Below are 24,103 nucleotides of genomic sequence, written 5' to 3'. Positions count from 1 at the left end.
TAAATATAATTTTTCAACCAATTTAACATTTCTTTCACAGGCCCTTTAGCACACATCAAGAGAAGATCCATCTTAATTAAGGCTTGTATAAACATCCTAATGCTGTAGATAGCTAAAAAATCAACCGCACAGCCCTACCTGGATCACATCATCTTCTGCAACTTCATAGAGGAGCTCATCATGGAGCTGAAGGATAAAGAAACCTCCACTGATGGGATGCAACATCTCTCTGTTTCTCTTCCTTGACAGCCTTCCTACATATGTGAAGAAAGAACACAGTTTGTTAGATACCACCAAACAAAAGCATGGTTTTGTAACCAAAAAAAAACCTTCACACATTCCTAATGCTAAGAAAAAGAATACAAAGAACAAATGAAAAATCCCATGTCAATGGATAAAACCAGAAAACTTTTCTATTCTGTCAATATTTGTTCATCTACTGAGGCAAAAAATGTAAAATGAAAAGCATTTTAAATACAAACATCTCAGCCTTAATTTGTAAAGATGTGAATCAGAACAGAAACAAGAGACAGTTGCATCTCCTGAACCATCTGCTTTAAAAGTAAATTTTAAACAAAATCATGTCAAGTTTAATCAGAAGTTGTCTATAATGTTCTCTGTGATGACGAATTAGAATCCTGGTTTTTCCCAAAATAATTTTAACGGCTAGTTTAAAAACACAGTAATCTTCTCCTAAATGCAATTATCTGAAACTGTAACTACTACTTCTGATTAAAAATGATAATAAAAATTAAACAACAATTTTTGAATTAGCTGGTAAGTAGCTGACAAAACAAAATAGGATCCTCATGGATTTCATGGGCCCTTTACAAGTTCGAGTGCACCCTTGGCAAGCTTGCCAGTGACAAGAAGCTGAGTGGTGCAGTTGACACGTTAGAAGGAAGGAATATCATTCAGAGGGACCTCAGCAAACTCAAAAGGTGGGCCTGTGCAAACAAAATGAGGTTCAACATAGCAAAGTACAAGGTTCTGCACTTCAGTCAGAGTAATTCCAGATATGTATTCAAACTGGGAGAACTCCTTAGAGTAGCCCTGCAGAGAAGGACCTGGGGGTTCTGGTGAATGAAAAACTTAACATGAGCCAGCAGCTTGGAAGGCCTATAGTATCCTGGGCTCCATCAGAAAATGGGTGGCCAGCAGGGACAAGGAGGTGATTGTCCCTTTCTATTCTGCCCTTGTGAGGCCCCATCTGGAGTACTGCATCCAGGTCTGGAGCTCCCAACACAGCAAAGATGTGGAGCTGTTGGAGAGGGTCCAGAGGAGGGCCACTATGATGATCAGAGGGCTGGAGCACCTCCTCTACAAAGACAGGCTGAGGGAGCTTCTCCAGGCTTATTCAGTGTGGAGAAGTGTGCAAGGAGACCTCATTGCAGCCTTCCAGTGTGTAATGGGATTAAAAGAAGGGGAATCAATTTTTTACTCAGACAGATAGTGATAGGACAAGGGGGGATGGTTTTAAGCTCAAGGTTTAGATTAGATATCAGGGGGAAATTCTTCAAAGAATGTTGAGGTGCTGGAACAGGCTGCTCAGAGAGGCTGTGGATGCTCCATGCCAGGTTGGATGGGGCCCTGGGAAACCTGGTCTAGTACCTGATCTGGAGACTGGTGGCCCTGCCTGTGGAGGGGGGGGGGGTCAGAATTTGTTGATCCTTGGGGTCCCTTCCAACCTGAGCCATTCTATGATTCTGATTCTTACTTGCCAAAAGTAAGGGAGAACAAAAATTCTGTGGCAAAAGTTGAATGCAAGCAAACAAAAATCCTAACACACACACACTCTAAAGTTATTTGTTTTGGAAGTTAGCTAAAGGAGGACTGCAGCTCACACCTACAGTAAGAGTTTTGCTGCTTGTTCCTCACGTAAACCTCACACTCAACATTGCTGCTTCAAGAAGCCGCATGACACAGCGTGCATCTCTGAAGGGAGAAGCACCTACAACTTGCTCAAAGGGAATTCTTTCAACTTCTTGAAGTAACTTGTGTTATGAAGGAGCAAAAACTGTCTCAAGGGAATCTACTCTCTCTCCTAGTTATTCTCTCTGGTGGCCAAAGACCGTCAGCTTCTGCCTCTAGAGAGGTAAGTTGCTGTAGATGCATGCCAACTGTCCATGGCAAACCTCTGAAATTTGCCTCCCTAAAACAAAGCTCCTTAATTATTTAGTTTTCCTTCTCACGTTCAAAAATCATTATTCATATTAAGACAGCTTTATGCTTCAGGCTGAAGCACAGAGCTATCAATGAAACATAGCATTCTGTCCCTTATTTCTTTCTAAAAATATATGATTGATGAACAAAACGCTGTCTACATTATGCATAAAGAGTCCTCATAGCACTCCTACGGGAATGGGTACCTCAGCACAGCTTTGCTATCTGCAGCCAGAAGAAATTTATGATGACAATTGCTTCATTATACCACCATTATGGAGCCTCTGTGCATCAAAGGTCAGTGAATTCTGAACTTAATTCTAACTAATGAAGTATGTATACATATTTGTGGAATTAGAAGTTTTTTCACTCTATCTTTTCACAGCTTTTGAAGCCGGTGTATCTGCTCAGTTTCTTCTTCCTACTTTTCAACAAATCTGTAGCAGCAACAGAATTTGCAACATCTACTTTGAGGCAAAATAGAGTTTCTAATATGATCACAGCATTTTCTTTACTATGTTTGTTGAACAGACATCCTCTCTCATTCCTTACAACTCTTTTGCTGTTGAGCACATTCTTACTATTGTCAGGAAATAAAATTTGTCATCCCCCTCCCCCCCCCAAGACAAAGCCCCAAAGATTTTACAGGCATTGCTTTTTTTTCTCATTACTATCAGCAAAAGTTTTACCTTAGAGTGCAAAGAAGAGGTGAGTATACCTGTCTTATCTCTTTGCAATGAGTTCTCCCGATGTCCATGGGACTTGGTCACAGAAGAGAGAGCTTCCAAGCGTTTCTGAATGTTCACAGTGGCTGTTTTGACAATGTCAGCAGCAGATCCCTGAACAGTTGTGTTCACAGCCTGGCGCTCTGCCTAAACAAAAATACTTTTTCTCAAAACCCACCCAAAAAAATAAATGCCACATGTACTTCATTAAAAAATAATAAATGTATGGCCAAGCCCAGCCATAGTTAAACCTCCAGAGTTCAATATATCTGCCTGAGAAATTATACACTAACTTCTTGCACAGTACTTCTCCAGCTGACTGAGAAGAGGAGTATATGCACTTATTTAAAATGCATTGTTGGTACCAGGGGCAATAACCTGAAAAGTCACATTCCACAAGAAGGAGAAGGATAGTACACATGGTTGTGAGCTTTCATGAGGGCCAGAAAGTCTCCCAGATAATTGAAGTACCATGCCTAACTTCAAAACTGTCAGGAATGGATAATGATCAGTTTTACTACACTAGCCCCTAACTGCCAGATCATCACCGCTGTGCAAAAGCACACCAAACTGCACTGTCATGCAGTGGCAGGTTTTTCACACAAGGAAATTCCACCAGTCCCCTCCTCCGACAAGAAAAGTGTATTCAGAAGTTCTTCTCTGTATCTCAGCTTAGAACTGAGATGTGTGCAAAAAGTAATGAGGAAGCTGAAATAAAAGGGAAGATAACGCATTAACTGATCTTTAATAAGATTTTAAAGAATAAATCAAAGTTGAACAGAGAGTACATCCACAAAGCTTCACACTAAAGTATCCTTCAGGTTAAATAGCCAAATAATCTCAAATAGAAGTTTTAAACATCTCCAGGTTTCACTTTCAAGTACCTAAAGTACAAACTCCCACACCCTCTCCTTGTTCCACTCAAATCTTTGATTCCACACAACCTGACTCAGCTTCCTACTGAGAAGTGCAATGCTTCCTCCCCACTGAAATGCCAACACCTCTCCAGGAAGTCAATCACTCTTAGTGAAGTACAGAGCCTACGACAGACTTGTCCAAAATGACCTTGAAAAAAATGATGCCAATGTGTAGGCATACACAAAGTAAATATCTAACAAATCAGGGCAATTTTCTTTTGAGAACAAATACCCCAAAATGTAGGACTTTAAATCCCCTTTCTTCGATTGATGAAATCATGTTACACTCAAAGACTGCTGAGTGGGAACAGCACAGTCTGAAGAGTTAAAATGCATCAGAATGTGGAGGCTTTTTAAAATCATGTCCACTTATATCAATAAATTACTCCTTTTCCAATGTGGGAGTTCTGAAGTGAGACACAGTGATGACAGCTGCACACCCAGTCACAGAAGACTTACGTCAAACAGACCATGACAAAAGCTTTGTTATTTGCAGAAGAAGTTGGGGGAACAATGAAGTAAATGACAAGGGGAAGGTCACAACTGAAATGGCTCACAAACCCTCTAGAACAGCTATGGATAATCTGGAGAAATTTAACACCAAAAAAGGAGAAAGTACTGCACCCAACTTACATGAGCTTTACTGTAGGGATTTGAATCTCTGATAGCTGGTAGGTATCTCCGTCTTCCCAGTATGGTCTGCACAAACCCATCTCTTCTGCAGTTCCTTACTGTCTCCTGCAAGAATTTCTGAATACCTGTAAAAGGAAGAAAAAGTTTTCATTAAGACAAGTTTATTAAATTGACTAGGACAACTGATGCTTCACAATGATGCCTTACTGGGGTAAAGGAAGTCTGTGAAACTCAAGCAGCACATTTTACATTTCCTTTAGACTCTGTCAGTGAAGAAGACAAAGGACACAATCACTTATTCAGCCTATTCTCAAGCTCTGCTGGGAAACTATAAGTTTTCCTTCCTCATTCCAAAGAGATACGCTTATGAGGTGGAAAAGAAGGCGTAGTGTCAGGATATCTGGCTGTGCCTGAGAAGGTAGGAAGTAATTTCTGCACAGTGGCCAGGCACAGAGAATCATATACATACTACTGGTAATGGAGAGGTCAGGACCTGGAGCAACACTGGAAAGATAAGCAGCAGAAAGAGGGTAAGTTGAAAGCAGAAGTCAGAGCCCTTGATGACTCAGGTTGGCTTACTTCAGACTGTCACTTCAGATTCTAGGATGAAAAGCTCACCCACCTGTGCTCTGCAAAGGAAGGAGTCAATCCATCAAAGGTCTTAAAAAGAAATTTAGGTCAAAGAAAGACGAGACACAGAAGAGCCCCTTTCATTGCAAGTTCAAGTAACAACTGCACTGAACTGAAAAAAGTTAACTTCAATTACTTTTCAAGGTTTTCAAAATACAAAACATAAAAGGAGCTATTGAAGATCAAGACTGGCAGCATTAGTCAATCAATTAGGTATTGAATTTAGCAACAGCAATATACAGAAGTGAAAATTCATAGGAATTGAAATTACAATACATGGTCTTTGTATATTGCGAAGTTTGTGCGATTGCACATACATTGGGAGGGGAAGGACACAGGAAGTCATTTCTAACAATCTTTGAAGGACAGACTATCCAGAAATTACTGAAGACTAAACAGACTCAGCATTTGTCTCCTAAAGAAACAAACCCTGAACCTTGAAAACATACCTTTCTTGTTCATTTCTAAGTTTTATGATTAGAGATAGCTGTGCCACCTCCCATTTGTCCTCTATTCATTTTCTGATTGTAGCCCAACTCTTTCTATAGCTTTCCTAAAAATTAAAGTGCTGCTTCGTTAAAAGACATTGCTCCATTTCTAATTATGGAAGAATTACTCTGAACAACTGGATAAGAATGCAATAGTTATGAGCACGACAGTTAAAAATTCAATGAAATCAGAAGACAAAAACAGAAAAGATTATTAGTTATATTTAAAAATTATAAATGTGATCTGAAATCACATTACTCTTCCCTTAAAACTGTATGTTTTAATAAAGAAAAGTTCATAAAGTTGAGACCTTGAAAATTAATCCCCAGGGCTGATAAATGTAGAAACCAGGCAATGGTGTTCTCAGGACAAATAAAACACGAGTACAGAGTAAAACATTATGGAGTACCAAACTGCTCTGTTCATACACTGAACTTTTGCAAAATGAAAAGCTTTTTAAAAAAAAAAATTGGAATAGTGGGAGAGTAAATATGAATTTAGGATTTGAAGAGACATGAAGTGAAGGGATTTAGAAACAGAAAAACAACAAACAAAAGAAAAAAGAAAAAAAAAAAAAGCTCCCAAATAGTCTTATCCTAACCTGTGTATCTTGATTTGAAGGATTCGATGTAATTGGCAGCTTCATTGTCATCAATGCCCATCTGCTCGCCTAAAGATTTTGCTCCTATTCCATAGATGATTCCATAGCAAATCTGCCAGAAGACAGGGCAAAGAAACATAACAATGTGGTGAGCCACGCAGAGAAGAACAAGCCAAAATAAAATATGATTCACTGTAAGACAGGTGTATCGTAACAAGGGCAAGGATTCAGGAACAGAGATGACCTCTAGGTGCATCCATTTATTCTCCATTTCTCTACTCTTATCCCCTAGAACTCAGAAGCTCCAGGTGAAACTTACTGAAAGCAGGAGGACTTACAAAGCAATTACTGAACAGTCACAGCCAAACTCAAACTGCAAATCATATTACTGTGACTCCCAATGTTTTGAACACCAAACCTTTCTGCCCAGAAAGCTGATCTTTTTTTTTTTTCCTGAAATATACCTGCTTAGCTTGTTGCCTGGTGCTGTCTCCAACAGCTTCAGAATCAATCATCTTCCATTCTGCTGCGATGCTCTTAAAGACGTCGGTACCCCTGTTCAAGGCTTCAGTGAGTCGGCAGTCACGAGACAAATGTGCAAGGATCCTCAGTTCAAGTTGACAATAATCAGCAGCCAAGATAAAACCACCTGAAGTCAATAAATTAGGACAAGTCATTACTTCATATATTACTCCAGCAACATTCCAACGACACAACTCTCCATCTCCTGAGAAACAGAAGGTTTGAATTGCATCTCCTTGACTGCTGACATCGTTTATGCCCATGTGGGCACGTGCTACTAAACCACAGAACTTTCTTTCATATGCAGTTAATCTCACAAAGGCTAACCACAGTGAAAAGGACTGATGCTTCTTAGGTAGTTGCACCTTCTGCTGTGAAAGTTATATGCAGCTATTTCTATGCAACTTCAGACTTTGTTTTTTTTTGTGAATACTTTCAGGAATCACTTTTGCACCTGGTAAAAGTTCTACTGGTCAGCAGTAGAAATCAAAATAAAATCAAACCTAATCAAATCTAAAATCCATCAAATGTACCCAGACAGTTATCTGTCCAGGTGTACAAATCTAGCACCTGATAGGAATGCCCAACACAGAGATCAGACCATCAGGCTTGTATTGAGCCAGGGCAGGCAATGTGAAAACAGATGTTAGAATAGAGAACGCTTAGATACAGTGTGTATTAAGAGCTCTAGATAGAGTGCAATTAGTGTATTAAGAGCTCTGTAAATATAACTCCTTACAAAATATGTATTCTTAAAGCGAGGATGAAGGTGTGAACATTTGAATTATAACATTAGAATATTTTACTGAGTTGAAATATTCTCCTTTACAGCCTTCCTGTGAGTAATTTTGAGACCATGTTAACAACTGCATTTGTTTCCCAAGGAGGCTACTCAGATATGAACTGTCACCATTTCTGAACTCTTCATCAGATCTAGAATTTTTTGTTAATTACATTCTTAACAAATAGCTTGCACAGAGAGGGATCTGAGTGTTACCTGGGAAGGGAACAAAGGCATGCCGCATGCTAACAGAAAATGGAATTCCTCTTCCTTCAACTCTGTCTTCAGCCCAAGTATTTACACCATTAGGCAAAACACTGGAATGCTTTCTACCTCTGTGGAGACAAAGAATCACTTTTCTTCACCAATTTCTAAAACGCTAGAAGATGCATAATCATTTTTGCCACAAAGAAGCCGTGAATGCAAACAAGACAGTAGCTTCTATTCCCCAATCCATAACAAAAATTGACTATGGGAGAATTAGACAGAAGCTATAACTGAATGCATAACTGAATGGATTTACTGACTCTGAGCAGATTTAGAGGTAATTATTCCTATTATATTCAGAGTTCAGTTCACAAATTGGGTGATTCCACTCCAAAACAAGTAAGATTAAAAACTCCAGATCTGTGATAAATGCATTCCAGAAACAAAGCAAAGAAGCCCTACAGGAATCTTGAAAGTTCAGTACTCCAGCCTGAGTGCCAGGTCACAGAATCACAGAATCACAGAATTGCCAGGGTTGGAAGGGACCTCAAGGATCATGAATCTCCAACCCCCCTGCCACATGCAGGGCCACCACCATTCCACCTAATGCTAGACCAGACTGCCCAGGGCCCCATCCAATCTGGCTTTGAACACATCCAGGGACGGGGCATCCACAACCTCCCTGGGCAGCCTGTTCCAGCACCTCACCACTCTCTCCGTAAAGAATTTCCCCCTGACATCCAACCTATATCTCCCTTCCCTCAGCTTAAAACCATTTCCCCTTGTCCTAATGTCACTCACCCTTTCAAAGAGTTGATTCCCCTCCTCTTTGTAGGCTTCCTTTAGGTACTGAAAGGCTGCAATGAGGTCACCCCGCAGCCTTCTTTTCTCCAGGCTGAACAAGCCCAGCTCCCTCAGCCTGTCCTCATAGGGGAGGTGCTCCAGTCCCCTGATCATCTTTGTGGCCCTCCTCTGGACCCTCTCCAACAGCTCCCTGTCTTTCTTGTACTGGGGGCTCCAGACCTGGACACAGTATTCCAGATGGGGCCTCACAAGAGCAGAGTAGAGGGGAACAATCACCTCTCTGTCCCTGCTGGCCACCCCTCTTCTGATGGAGCCCAGGATCCCATTTGCCTTCCGAGCCGCAAGGGCACACTGCTGGCTCATGTTAAGTTTTTCGTCTACCAAGACCCCCAGGTCCCTCTCCACAGGGCTGCTGTCAAGGACCTCTCCTTCCAGTCTGTAAATAAGTCTTCTATTAGTATTGGTCTCTTAAGTGGAACATCTACGCTACCTGATTGTTGATAAAGAAAGAAGTCCCCCATTCCAGCACCATGTAAACACACAGAGATATGCCTTTAAAAATAGAGCAGAAGTTGCAGATGACATGCTTATGACATGCAGCACATTTCCTTGCTAAAGACTGAGCAAAAAATGGACCCCAAGGCAACCTTATTTTCTTCCTCCCAGAGTTTGCTTCAGTCTCCTTTTCCCAAAGTCGTGCCTACCTGCAGCTGGAATTGTGTCCATCAGTGCACCAACTAAACAGTGCACACCTGTGACACCTCTCCTTCCATCAGTCACCAGCCTGCCAGCCAGTTGATTGTGTTCTTCACTGGAAGTCCAGTCAAAGCCTTTTATAAACCCTTGAAACTTGGGTTAGGGACTCTGAGATCCTAGCTAATTCCAGGAGAGCAAAGTGTGGAAGACATCATCTGCTCTTCCTTTGGGCACTCCCTTTTCTTCTTATTCCTTATCTTTTCAGAGATGGTAGGGATCAAGATGAAGGACTGCATAAAAATCATGGAAAATAGGTTGTATGGTGCTGTTGAGTAGAAGTTCCCGACTTCTTTAAATGAGTAATGGTTTTTATCACTATCTAATTTACCTTCCTTTGGTCAGAAGATTCTTAGAGCAAGATGAAAGGGAGAACCATGCACAGTTAATACTAAGAAAAACAGGATGGTTTGCACTCAAATTCGGGAGACTTATCATATTTGGACTACAAGACAGTCTCTTTTGTGCCAGCGGTCTGTGATTGTGCACCTTCCCAACACAATGACTTAACTAAGGAATGTAGAAACTTGCCTAAAAAGCAGGCCTCTCTCAAAGTTTAGCAAAGACTCCATTCCTTTCAATGAGCTGCTTCTCTACAGAACACAGCCCCCTCTACAACTGTCCAGCTAAGCTGCTGCAAGCCCAAGCACTGCCAGTGCTGTTTGTCAAGATAATGCTTCTGCCTCCATGGCTAGGTCTGGTTCCTCTTGTAGAGAAGAGGCATTAACAAGATTCTGTTACTTCTGGGCTCTCTTCCTATGACCTACTCAAGGCACAAGGATATAATACACATGGTAGGAAAAGAGAGAAGAGCCAGAAAATTTCTGAAAGTTCTCGCATCTTCCTATGTGACAAAGATGATAAAAGTCATTCAGGTGACATATGTATGACAAGAATCTGAGTGGAAGAAGAAACTGAAACAGAATCCCACCACCAGGTATGAAGTCCCTGGGCTCACTAGCTGGCTGCCAAATGTCAACTTTGCTAGCTCACTAGACTTCCACACACTTCTAATTTTGACATCATTATACACCAGTGAATAGGGTTCTTAGATAAAAAAACAGATTCAGAAATCTTGCTTTGCAGCCTAGGTGCTTTTGAAGGAGATACTTTATCACACATGAAATTACTAACAAAGAACAAAAATATGTATATTCGTGTTGCCTGACCCAGGAAGATGCACAGCATAAAATGGCTGACCTCTCTTCTACTTCTTCAACAGTATCCCACACCCCTTCAGCACAGCTCTTAGAAAGTTAAACCAGTTAGTTACTTTTCAGACTCACGCTTTCCATCCAACAGTAGCGTGTACAACACTAGTCTGATTCCTGCTGAGATTCATAAATGACTATAAAAAGTAACTACATGAGTCCACATGCTATCAGGATTATTACATTTTTCACATGCCATTGGTTTTTTTTCTTATTTATGCCCCCGAATCAAGCATTTTTGGTATCTATTCCCCTGAAAGTGTAAGGGAAACACTGAGAAATGAGTCGCATTGACATGACAGCAGCCACAGGCAAAGTCAGAAAAAAGAAATTTCACAACTCAACCACATTAGGATCAGGGGAGTAAACACAGGCTTTGCCAAGATCCTCCCTACCTGACCCTGGAAACAGCACGAGAATAAACTCCTCCATGGGTTCTGAAGGGTGGGCTTTCTTCAACTACAATCGGCATTTCAATCTCAAAATCTCTTGGCACATTCTGGATATTTGGCTCTGCAAAACTTACTCGACCTGAGAAGGAAGATGAGGTATAATTAAGTAAGAATCCAAAAGGAATCTCTCCAATAGGGAAACACACATCTGCGTTATCGTGCAAAACACAATTGCCAAGTGTTTTGGAGAAAAGAAAAAAAAAAAGAAAACTGAAGAAAAAGAAAAATAATTTATGATTAATGAGCTCATGCTAATTAAGGTGGTTCCTGTGCAACACTTTCTTATAGTTAATAGGAAATCCCAAGATCCAGAACCTGTTCTGGAGTCAGATGCTTGGAAGATAATATACAAGAAATTAATTATACAGAACAAACACATCTATGTAAGTCTCTCCAAAAGTAATGCCTCCTATTTATTTTCATGGAAACTACAACAGATACAAAGAGTGCAGTAACACTATTTGGTAGAGAAAATTCTCAGCTACAGAACACCACTTTTCAACATAGTAACCATAATTAGCTATGTATTTTTATCATCGATGAACAAGAGCCTTCACATCACACTTGTAAAATCACCAACAGAGGTGACTCACTGTCACTGCTGCCACTGTTGAAATGCACCACCCACATCCTCACTGTGCTCACATCCACTGTTTGGTCTCCATAAACATTCAGCAAGTATCAATGAATGTTAACGGATGCCATTTTTTTCCACATGGAGGAATCAAGTTACATACCCTTGCTTCATACATGCTTCCATGTCGGTCACCATTTCATCAGACTGCCCTTCTGCTGCCATCTGTCATGCAGCAACAACATGTAATGGAATATTGGTGGGAAGGTTCAGCCTCTACTGCCATACTGCCAAAATTCAACTCTGACATTGTGGGCCAACATAATAAAACAGGAGGTGTTACTTTTGGAGTAAACCTCATATTTTAAACACATTTAGACTTACAGGACAGATTAACATGAAACATATTTACGTATTTTCATTTGGTTTGAAAGAAAGCACAGGCTTTATTTCTTTACTCTTTTCCCCACAGAAAAGCTGTCAAAATTCAATAATAAGGAAGGATTGTGCAGACATTTCTTTACCTGTAGCTGTGTGAGTCTGTGACACTGGATAGATCCTTTCCATTCCTAGAGCAGAACTGAATCGTTTTTCCCTCTGTAGTGGAAACACCACTTTAGAAATGGCATTGTTGATTCTTCTCCACTCCAGTATGAGTCCTGGCAGTGGGTGAAGTGTCTTTATTTTCTCCAAAACATCCTTGGTGAAGAGAAACACAGTTGTAATTAATTGCCTTAAAACTTTATTTATAAAGCTTTGTCTTGCAGCTTTGTGGGAAGAAGTATCTCCATCAGTGAGCTTCCAGTATCACTGACTGTAAAACAAACGGATATCTCTTCTACTTATACCGTCAACACCTGAACAATGAAAACACCATAAGATACAAGCAAGGCAATGACCTCTCTTTGGACTTCTTGCATCCACCATTATTGGTCTGCACCAATCAATAAGTCACCTGAAATGAGCAAAAAAGCATCACTTGTCATGCATCCTCTATGTTGCCTTCTCTTGCACAGTGTTAATGTTTCTCTTCCATTTACTTGTATATTTGTCTCCCAGTTGGAGGTGGGCAAGCTTGCCCATGGTAGGTGTTGGAACTAGATGACTTTAAAGGTCCCTTCCAACTCAATGCATTCTATGATTGCTTCCTATTTTCATGCTAGGAACACATAAAATGAAGCCCTTGACCATGCTTCTTGAAAGGCAAATTCATCACTAGCGATGAAGAGACTAAAATCAAAAGATAATGTCATGCAAATATTTATCCAGTATAACATTTTTTGTATGCAGCAGGCTGTTATTGCCTCTGCCTTTTACATCACAAAAGGAGGGAATCCTCACTGTGCCTTTGCTTCTCAGTTCTTCCACCATGAGAATACTTAATTCTTCACTGCCACTTAAGTTTCAAAGATCAATATTTGCTTTCCAGTCACCGACTACACTGAACAAGGGGAAACAACAACACATTAATGAGTACTAAAAACAGGGAACATAGGTGTTAGCTTGTATCACTTGTCTGACAAGAGCACCTATTAGCCTGCAGAAGTTGATACTTTTGCAGTTGCACAGTATCTAGCAGCTAGACAGCATGTTGATGACCTTAACATATATACAAGCTTTTGAAATACTAAATTCAACGTGCCATAACATCAACCATTCTGAAGACAAATTCTGTGAAGCACCAAATATAGATTGGGCATTAACTGGTAGGAAAGACACTGTATTTAATCACCATGATATTTAAGTGCCTTTCAAGCTTATGTTGAAAAACACTTTTACTATTGGCTTTACAAAATTATTAACTATTTTGGTCTTGATTTAAATTCTGCCTGACTATTCTCATTGAAACCTGCTATTGAGAGGTAGGTCCTCACTAAAATTGGGCTTTAGAAGATTAGGAAGAGTTAACAGTTCTGCTAAATGAGAAGCCAGATTTGAATTTTCAGTGGTAAATGGAGGAGTAAAAGGCAAGAAGAAGTTTACTTTTATCTAAATCAGCATATCTAACTCCAACAGTACATGTGTGAAGTAAGAATTTTTCAGACAATTTCAGATTAGAACCAGACTTTACTGTACCTTGGTCGTACTGAACTGCTTGCTCAACCTAACCCGGTTTCCTTTAATAGTTGTTCTTCTGGTGTAACCCAGAGTTTTCTTGCTCCCTTGAGCTTTCAAATCTCCATTTTGTGGCAATTTCAACTCTAGGAACAAAACCTGAAAAAGGCCAGCATCTCAGATCAGTTTCTGCAAACTACTTCCGGGAGAATTCAGCACTTGAACAGCTTATTTCAGCCAGAGGATAGCAGGAATGCTCCAAGTAATTAAAAAGCTGATTAAAGATCTATGCTATCAAAGTCATCTCTCCTTATTTTAATTAACTATGAAATGCAATCTAAAATCTCATTTTCTAAGTACTGTAAGTTTGAGTTCAGATGTATGTTTTTAGGAAAGGTAATTAACTCCATCCATTAAGTGAGTTTACTGCTGAGAGCCAACTGTTATAAAACATGGAATTAAGAAGACTAAAAGTGGGAAGAACATCAGTGAAGAAAAGCAGTATTAGTGGAGAACAGGCTTCAGCATAACAACATTGGCACTGGAGGAGGTGGCCACAGATTATTAGTTTTTCTAACAAATTGCCAAAAGCTGGAAAATGAAGTACATGCTCACTACTTGACAGATACAACACAGTTCTTCACTTTCCACTCTACGTAGCATTATACACTGTTTCACAGCTATTGCATTTCATTTCACAGCTGGGAGAAGGGAATAGAACTTTCTCGCAAGTTTATTTATCACAAAAGTTTTGCTGCCACAAAATAAGATGAGTAAAGCACCACTAAAATATAAAAATATACTTCATGTGATTTCAAACAGGATTTCTGTATGAAAAAACAAACAGAAAACAGAAAAATATTTCTTCCCCTTTTCTATGAAGCAGAATAAAATCAGAGTTGAGCATTATTTGAGGAGTTCTAACTCACACAAATACTGCAAAACAAAACTTCTGCATTTGCAACATAGGTGGAATATTTTTGGAACTTCTTTTAGTGATCACTGCTCGCAAATTCCATAACAAGCAAGAAATTAGTGTATCAAACAGAACTAATCTGAAAAAAATGCATGCATAGCATTTCTAATCTACTCCTGGGATGACATGAAACATACATAAAAAAAAGTAATGTTCTTCAGAAATAAAAGTATCAGTAATCTAAATCCAAATCTGTTTCTTAGGCTTTTTAAAAAGGAATCAGTTCTATATACAGATGTTCAGATTCTTAAAAACAGATTGCAATTCCTTCAAAACTTGTAAAGCAATCCTCTCTTTCATGCCTGTGTTAAGGACAAAAGCAACATCCCAGCTTGTTCAGATCACGTGATACCACATCTAAAATGTATGTAAAATACTGCTGTTGCATCAAAGTTATTCTAGCCCTGAACCATTAACCCAAAATAATCTGAAAGCTGTTTGAGTGGCAGATGATCTCATGCTTCATGAGGAGCCAGGTCCTATAAAGACAACAAGTTCACTTCCACTTCATTTCTACCTTCTTTATTTCTGCAGAGCTTAGCAGAAATCATAATGATCACTATCAAGCAGAAGATGCACAGCACCTTGCAGGCAGCAAGCTCATAATGAGCACAGACAAATAAACTCCGACCAGAGTTCTTTCTTCATACGGAGTCTTCCCATGAGAGTTTTTCATTCAGTGTAAGCTAAAACACTTTGAGGATATCTTCTGAAAAGTACTCCACCTCCCATCCGAGCTCTCACATACCTCTGCAATGTCATCAGGGCTGGACAAGGAGAAACTGTGGCCTGCCAGTTGATAAGCCTTGGTCTCAATCTCAGCTAGCTTAGCTTGCATGACCTGTTTCTGGGTTTCATATGCTGCTGTGCTAAACCCAATGCCATTCAGCTCCAGCAGAGCCAAGCAATAATGGTTGGGCATCTCCACTTTAGAAAACACATCTGGAGTAAGAACAAACGTCAAGAAAAACTTCTATAACATCAAAAACATATCAACTGTAACAGATTTGTTTAAAAAAAAAAAAAAAAGTAAAACATTTATAACAACAGCTGGTAAGTTAACTTCTGTCAAAAAAATGGGTTTTTTTCCAAATATACATCTCCTTGGATATCAGCATTTTATAAACTTTGGATGTGATTAATGTAAAGCTTTCTAACTGGATACACTTTCATTCCACCACCTACATCTTTTAAAAATGTTCTAAGGTTTAGCTGTCACAATCATAGGTGACGCGGTAAACTTGCAATACAATGTTTCAGTGAGACTGGAGGGACCTTTCTCCTAGGCTCTGGGTGCAATTTAGGGGAAACAAAATGACAAAGCCCAACAATAGGTATATGCTCTTGGTTTGTGTTTGTTTTTGGATAAGGACAAACACTCAGTAACTGTTAGTGCAAGAACACTAGACTGTTCATTATGGGATTACAAGAGTTTAATGAGGTGCATACAAGGGAAAGGAAGCTACAGCCAGAGAGCAAGAACTCTTCACCAGAGAATCTCTGCAGATTTTATAAGTTGTTTGTGATAAGGAAAAGCAAGGATTCACAAGAATCATAGAATCATTAAGGTTGGAAAAGACATCTAAGATCTAGTCCAACCATCAACCCATCACCACCATGCCCATTAAACTATGCCACTCAGAGCCACATCTACACAGTTTTTAAAAACTTTCAGGGACAATAACTCCAAGGTCTCCCTGGGCAACCTGTTCCAATGCCTCACCACTCTTTTCGAGAAGATGTTTTTCCTAATATCCAAACTGAATGTCCCCTAGAGCAACTTAAGGCCATTACCTCTCGTCTTATCACTAGTTTCCTGGGAAAAGAGGCCCCATGTCCCCACAACTTCCTTTCAGGTAATTATAGGGAGCAATTAGGTCTCCTCTGAGCCTCCTCTTCTCCAGACTGAACAATCCCATTTCCCTCAGCTACTCTCTGTAAGATTTGTGCTCCAGATCCCTCACAGTTTTTTTGCCCTTCTCTGGACACGCTCCAGTACCTCAGTGTCTTTTTTGTAGTGAGGGGCCCAAAACTGAATACAGTACTTAAGATGCGACCTCACCAGAGCTGTGTACAGAGGGAACAAACATAGAAAGACCCCTCAAAGTAGCCAAGATACTCACCTGGGAGATAAGGATCCTTTTGATTCAGAGATTTTAAATAGACTATTATCCAGATGGGTTCCTCAGCCAATGGAACCAATGGATACTTGGGATACAAAAAAAACCATCTTAAATCCTATAATGAACTCCCAAACTCTCCTCTGGTTAATTTGTTTTTGCAAAACAGATGTATTTCCAAAGAAAATTCCCTCTTTTCTTTAAAAAGATTAGATTTTTTCCACAGAATACAGTTGAATAAGAACTCCCAAACCTCTTCTGTTCTCCACTGATCACTCACTTTGTGGTAGTACAGCTACCCTATCTCTGCCCTCGAGTGGAGGAGGTCTATTTACCTGTCAGATTTTCCTTCTGTAGTTCACTATGGAGTTGGTTCATGATATTGAAGATGAGTACAGACTCTATTGCTGCTCTGTACCGCCCAGAATGATCTTCACTGGAGCTAAGCCCCAGGCTCTGCACCCCCTGACCAGTGCTTATCCCTTCCAGCAAAGGTAGCTCACTGGGTAGAAAGTTAGACACCATGTTGTGAAGGGTACGTTCCTTAGAGCCAGAATCAAGCAGCCAACAAGCAACCTTAAAAAGAGAGACTTCTGTGAGACTTTTTTTCCATTTTAATCATAATACAACCTTAATGTTTGACTGGGGGTTAAAGGCAAGATTATCGTGCACATCATTCTTCATTTGTTAGGCAGACTGGAATAATTTGTGGAAAAGTTACACGATTTCAGATAAAACTTTTAAGAGGTCATGTCACTTACATGCTTTATTCTCACTGAAAATTAATTCTACACATTTGAAAGTCTTACCCATTGTCAACTTAAAACATCTATATTCTTCACTGTTTTACTTATATCATCCTAACACAAAGGGAATTCAATATGACAACCAGGATCAAAATGTGTTTACTCTGAAAATTGAGTTTGTAAAAATCAGGACTTGCTGTTGATCTAGAATATATGAGCCAAGCTGAGCTCTCTTATTTTCTGCATATCAGCACCAGCAGCAAGAATATTGTGAGGCAAATTTTATTCTCAGTAAGCCTCATACTTCCCACTGTTTTCAAAGCAATTCTGCTCATAGCTATATTTCAAATTGTTGTGTCAAAACAGGATGAAGCACAGGTTTCTTTTACGTTGTCTCTGACATACAAGCTGAAGATTAAAAATGCGTACATACGTAGGGGTGTGTGGGAGGTGTGGGGGTGTGACTGTGTATGTATGTATGTATATATTCATTGCACTGCTACAATGAATAAATGTGACTCTTTTTCATATACAGAACAGTGTGGGGAAAAGTGCTACTTTTATTGCTCTTTAATTTTATCCCAAAGCCATATCATTACGAAAAGCTAAGTTTGTCCTTCTGTTGAACAGCTTTGCTACTTACCTGTAGGCTTTAATATTGCCTTAATGCTATTCAGCCCACATGTGATGTAAGATATAAATACCAACACTAGAAATTTCTGTGCTTCTAAACCTTTTCCTAATAAGGACAAGAAGGCATCCATACCTTTTGAAATTACATATAAATTTGTTTTGTTTTGTTTTGAGAAAATAGTGGTAGTAGAGTAGTCCATACACACAGCAGATAAACCCTTTGGTAACAAAATCTTCTAATCTCAGATTCAATAATCTGACCAGAAATGCTTCCAACATTTCAGTCTCTGGCTTCTTATAAACAACAATACAAGAGTTCAGCCCAGTCCACTGGGACAGGTGAGATTTAAACTTATCCTCTCCACTTAAGTAGTCAGGCATGAAATATTAATGTGACAAATAACACTGAATCTGGCTTGTTTCTCTTGTAGGCAACATGAACGCACACACTGCATGAGAACACCTCTTAATAATATTCTACATTTTCCACTGGAAGAAAATTTCCCAAAACCCCCTGATGTATATTCATATTCAAATCTAAATTACAGGAGCACCAGAAGGTACTCCTGCATTTCTATTTATGTTTTTCACCCAAGTTAAATATCTTAATCCTGCCAACCTTTGGGTCCTCAAAACTTCCTTCCAAGGAGATGCCACAAGCCAGCAGTAGGGTCTTGTAGTGCTGAATGAAGTTATACATGACAAGTGAGCGCTTGTGCTTCTCCTGCAGGTACAGCTGCAGATGATGCAGTCTCTCTGTTACAGATAGGTTTTTGTCCAAAGGTGGTGGTGCCAAACTCGGACTGATTTCTAAAGTAGAAAATGCAAACATAATCAACATTTTACCCAGTGTATAAGAAAAGAGAGATAACCTTGAATGCAACCAACTAAAGAAAAAAAAATGTATAGTAGGACAGTAAACAAGTAACAATAAACCTATACTGACTTTATTTTTTCAAAATAGACATGGCTCCCAAAAACTGTGCTGTGTTTATACTACTAAATAAGGAGGGCCAGGAATCAAAACTTAGAGATAAGAGCAGATTGGGCATTATTCTAATGTCAGATTTAGAGTGAAAGCGAAAAGAGGTTGAAAGAGAAAAGCAGGTAAACTAAAGAGAACACAGGAGTTAAGTCAAGACATAAGTCGTCCACTACACGAGTAGCAGTTCTTTGCTTGTGCCAATCACCTGGTAGAAAAAATCTATAGATAGCAACTTGTTCAAGCCAGCTGAACACTTAAAGTGATGAAAAATAATACGGCTAAATTGCTCCATCATACAAGTGAGCTGAGAAAGGAATAACCATAACACTTCCAAAAAACTATCACAGGTACTTTCTTGAAATGCATGTCACATAAAGCAGCACACCCTCACTTACCCACACTGCTCACTTACCAGTCTGGTCTTGAATCTGCTGCAAAGATATATAGTAGGCATCTTTTCCACCCCAACAGACTGCCAGTCCAACTACCAAGATGTCTTCACAGTGTTGGACAGGAAATCCATCATCGTTGACCTGCATCCACTGGGGAGAATTTCCTAAGGGAATATTTTTAATTTAAAATTACAAAATGGCATCTATAAATACAGGAAAGTTTGGTTCTGGAAAATGTAGATACATACAGCTGAGCTTAAATTTGTTAAATGTGAATATATACCTTTATTTCTATCTATATGGAGAAAATACCCGTGTTTCTCTTTGGGGGGAAGGGTGGGGAGAAGATGTTTAGGACACAGTGGTTTCTATTCTCTTGTAGTAGAAACAATCATGAATGCAGCATTCTTGCAAAACTCCAATTTCCTAGCAATCTCTTCAAAAATTCAGTTAGAACAACATTGCTTCCTTTCACTCTGTAAAACGTTACAGATTTGTCCATCAAAACTATATTTTCATAGAGAAATATTTGTTGTTGTTGTTGTTATGATTATATGATAGCGAAAAATCTAAGTCTATTCCATCTTATGTTTTTAAAGGAACAGTGTGTTTATATGACAGCAAACAATCTGCAGCAAATGCAGACTTCTGTGGGAAAGAAATTTAAGCACTATTGCAAGAATCCAGAGGCTGACACTGAATTTCATACATAGATACAGTTTATCAAATTAATATTTTGCAAATGTGGAAATATTTGCTTCAGAAGCAATCTCACAAGTACTGCTGCCTGGTGGAGACCCTGAATAATCCCTAGAGGTCACTGTTAAATACATAATTTATTTTAAAATATACTAAAATTTATGACATGGAAAGATACGTGTGACAAAGGGACCGCACAACAGAGATTCGTTTAAAATTAGATATGAAATGTTAAGTACATTCAGATGTTTTCATATTCAAACAAGCTGCTAACACCTCATTGCAATCACCAAAGACCTAAGAGTGCAATGTCTGACATCAGTTCTCCATTCTCTACTAACATTTATCTCCTTTGCTTTACTGAGATCGACAATATTAAATTAGTGTCAGTAATTCTCCTCCTTTTTCAAATTCTTTCCTTCATCACTGCTGCTTTAAGCTGAAGATGCCATCATGTTGTTCACAAACGTGGAACTAACCTTGTTTGAATCTGCCACCAATTGTTGATTTGGTTGACAAAAGACACTTTCTTCTCTCACATGCCACTGAGATGGAGAATCTACTTTTCTCCTTCCATTCTGCAAGAAAAGTCTGGAAAAGTGTTTTGTCACCTGCTACATCAACAATAGTGAACCCTTCAGCATTTGAGGGAGTGAATGGAAAAACATCCTGAGACAGCTGCAGTGAAAAGTCTTTGTCTATAGTGGAATCATCTCTTATCTCATCAGCCTCAGTTGAGGCTACCATCTCAACTACCTGCTGCTCCGCATCACTCTTGCAATTGTGCTGTGGCAGAACAAGTTGCTCTTCATTCATGCTGGCAACCTGTCTCTTCCTTGCAGAATTCACAGAGAAAGATACAGAACTTTTTGGAAAAAGTTCTTTGGGGGGTGTTGGAGGAATAAATCCATTACAATTATCTGGTGGAGGACAGGATGTCCTATTGTTTCCTCTGAGCATAAGTGTTACACAGTCTGACTTCTGAATATCCAAGTCTTCTGTTTTGTTTTCTTTAACTTTGCAGTGGTCTTTTAAATCCTGACAATTGGGCAAAGGCTCTAGCTGATGATGTTCAAATTCAAAAATTGCATCTGGCTTTTGATTAGCAATTGAAGCAACTAAATTTCCTTTCAGACAGGAGCTTCTTACATTTACTTGAACAAGTTCAGTGCCTGAAGGACTAGGCCATTTGTCTAATATATCCTGAAGTCCTGGACTCAGTTCAAACGAGTGGTCAGTCCACACTAATGGATGGCTTTTCTTATCTAATATTTGCTGGCTACACTGGAGCTTTTTACCACGATCCACTTCTAAATCCTTTGGATTGGAATCATTTTCACACATCACCATGTTTCTTAATTTAGACTGACCATGAGGTGTACAAGGAAAATCTCCCAAAAAAGCTGGGGAGTTTCCATGATCTAAAACTTCAGCTATGAGATCAGAGAATACTAGAGATGTATCATTATTCTGTACTGGATCCTCATGCTCCCTCTGATTGTCACTGGCATCAGACTTATTCTGAACAGGCCTTAGGTTCTGCAAAAGACCACCTGCAGGAAGCAAAGCTCCCTGCCTCCCCCCAGGTTCCTTTCTGTCAGCTTCCATGACGTTCACAGCTGAGAGATCACTGACATTACTGAAACTATCATCAAACAACAAGCCATCACTTATATTCAGGCTTGTTTCCGTGACAGGATGGTATTCTTCTTCTACAAAGTGCTCCCTATCAAGAGGGCAAGTTGCTTTATTGGGACCTTTAGAAACACTCTCCCCTTTCACTGAATTTTGGGTCTGATAATACTGTAGAAAACTGTTTAGCTGAGAATCAGTCACTGAGTAGTCACTTCCTTTAAGGACAGGTGCAGCTATTTCTTTTGCTACAGGCTGTACATTAAGGTCTTCAGACTCCAAAATTTTGTTACTGCAGTGCTGATCTGTGTTTTTTACAACATTATTTGTTGTGATAATACTTGATAAGCCTAGTTTCCTTACTGTTGCATCTAGCCTTTCCCCAGTAGCATTCCCAGACTGCAAAGTGCTTAGTTTCATGGAGATTTCCTGCTGAGGTACTACTGCCAATTCTGAATCCTGTATTCCCTGCTGTCGCGTGATTTCGGCTACTGCCTCCTGTTTTATTATCCTCTCTGTCTGAGTATCCAACTGGAAGCTATCTTCAAAGTCTGTAGAGACACAAATCAAACCAGAGGATGGACAATTCTGAACATCATCTGCATCAAAAATAGCTCTGGATTTTACTAGAGAGTCTTTCATAAAATCCTTAGGATGACTGTAGCTTTTTTGTAGTGCTCCAGCTTGTAACAATTTTCCATTGGGTATTTTGTTCCCATTTATACCACCATTCTGGATCTGAGCATGGTAGAATTTATCACCACCGGGACGAAAGTACACAGACTTCTGTTTCCTATTGTCATCATGGACACATACATTTACAGAGCAGTTAGTGTTTACATTACAATCACCTGCATCTAAAGCAGTATGCTGCTTATCAACCTTCAACTCAGCAGAGCTCACATCTGTTTGCATTTTATTGATTTTATTGTACTTATCAGCAGTAGTTTTATTTCTCTGTATTCTAGCCCTAGAAGGTATTACTTTACTTTCTACCGTATCATGTGTCTCCTTGTTGATGTGTGGAATACTCTGTAGTGTAACAGTTGCCTGAAAACCTGCTCTCTCCATAGGCATGCCTTCATTGGAGTTAGAAAGTTCTGTAAATAAACTCTCCAATTTATCTTTTCTCCCTACATTATTTTCCCTCTTTTGTACAGAATTTGAAACCTTTTGAGTTACAGACACTTTTTCTGGACATTCCTGATTGTTTTGGTCTGAAAATAAGTTATCTTTAGAAATGCTGGAGAGGAAAGCAGATGGTTTTTTAATGTCCATGATAACCATACGTGAATCTTCAAGCAGTGACTTCTGCAGTTTTGAAGAAATGTTTTTGTTCCTACTCCGGTTTAAATGTGTGTCCTCACTTCTTAGCAATCTAGAGGCTGAAGACATTTTTGCTAATGTTGGTGTCTTTCCTTGCTCAGTATGGAGTTCTGGACTTACTTTTTCGGAATCTGCCTTGTTTTTGACCCTAATAATTCCTTCCACATTTTCATTGTCTCTGCTCATATTGGGCCATTTTCTAGCACTGTGTGCAGTATCACCATTTCTTTCATCTGCTTGAGCCTGTTTCTTGTATGTGACTTCACTCTCAAATCTAGAGCATGCTGTACTATTGCTTAGCCGCCCTTTATATCCCTTTTTAATATCTGATAGGTTTCCAGCCTGAGAGCCAAGGCCCTTATGATTCTGAACTCCGCACTCTTTTTTGTTTAACATCACAGAAGATTCAGAAGGTAGCTCTCCAACTGGCTTATGTAGTCTGTCTTCCATCTCTGACTCACTGCTGATCATAGACGATGCCTCAAGAAAAGACTCTGGGTTCCACTGCACTCCCATCGCTGCCAAGTCCTGCTGAAGAAGTTCCCTGGCTTCCTCCACAATGAGGGAAGCAGCTTCACTTTCTGTTAAGCCCTTCATTCCGGCCATCCAGAAGCTGCGCACAGTCCGACGCTCCTCTACTGATTCTTCATCTTCATCCACAGCCCTGCGACCACTAAGGGAAAGGCAACAAAGAGATATGAACATTTATGCAGAAAATAACAAACAACATGAGGAGCTGACCCTATTCTGCTCTGCTCCTACTTCAGTTAGTGCTTCGTGAAGCTATAATGCTATGTCCAAAATGTCTCTTGCTTAATAGGAAGTAACAATTTCAGTTTTCTACTAAATGCCAATGATGTCAATGAAAGATATTACTGACTATGTCTACCGTGCAGAAGAATTCCAAGCTTCTGCATCCAAATACATGCCCCAGATAAGTCCCAGCTCCCTGCCAGGGTAAGATCTAGGTCTGAATTGATCCTCTTCAGGAGGATCAATTGAACCTGAATTGAACCTCAGGAGCGCGAACAAGAGAGGTATCGTGGCAGAGTCCAGGTACCTGATGTAGGAATTTTG

The 24,103-nt window shown here is 39.6% G+C and overlaps 1 protein-coding gene across 3 annotated transcripts in view; it reads right to left on the bottom strand.

Moving 5' to 3' along the window:
* Positions 1 to 24,103, bottom strand: part of POLQ (DNA polymerase theta) — a 58,945-nt gene that overhangs the window by 4,249 nt on the left and 30,593 nt on the right. For 2 of the 3 annotated variants that reach the window (XM_031612984.2, XM_090150107.1), the window contains exons 16-29: positions 20,548 to 23,699; positions 19,390 to 19,533; positions 18,612 to 18,802; positions 16,949 to 17,189; positions 15,242 to 15,435; positions 13,539 to 13,676; positions 11,987 to 12,161; positions 10,832 to 10,967; positions 7,678 to 7,796; positions 6,623 to 6,807; positions 6,159 to 6,270; positions 4,439 to 4,563; positions 2,882 to 3,035; positions 139 to 254 (exon numbers count right to left, since the gene is read on the bottom strand). In XM_031612984.2, coding sequence (XP_031468844.2) covers positions 139 to 254; positions 2,882 to 3,035; positions 4,439 to 4,563; positions 6,159 to 6,270; positions 6,623 to 6,807; positions 7,678 to 7,796; positions 10,832 to 10,967; positions 11,987 to 12,161; positions 13,539 to 13,676; positions 15,242 to 15,435; positions 16,949 to 17,189; positions 18,612 to 18,802; positions 19,390 to 19,533; positions 20,548 to 23,699 — 5,182 coding nt within the window. The remainder of the gene's footprint in view (positions 1 to 138; positions 255 to 2,881; positions 3,036 to 4,438; positions 4,564 to 6,158; positions 6,271 to 6,622; positions 6,808 to 7,677; positions 7,797 to 10,831; positions 10,968 to 11,986; positions 12,162 to 13,538; positions 13,677 to 15,241; positions 15,436 to 16,948; positions 17,190 to 18,611; positions 18,803 to 19,389; positions 19,534 to 20,547; positions 23,700 to 24,103) is intronic. The other variant, XM_090150112.1, reaches the window with a different exon arrangement.

The sequence above is a fragment of the Phasianus colchicus genome, chromosome 1 (assembly GCF_987193195.1).
Source record: "Phasianus colchicus chromosome 1, bPhaCol1.hap1.1, whole genome shotgun sequence".
NCBI lineage: Eukaryota > Metazoa > Chordata > Aves > Galliformes > Phasianidae > Phasianus > Phasianus colchicus.
This window is presented reverse-complemented; position numbering and strand designations above follow the sequence as displayed.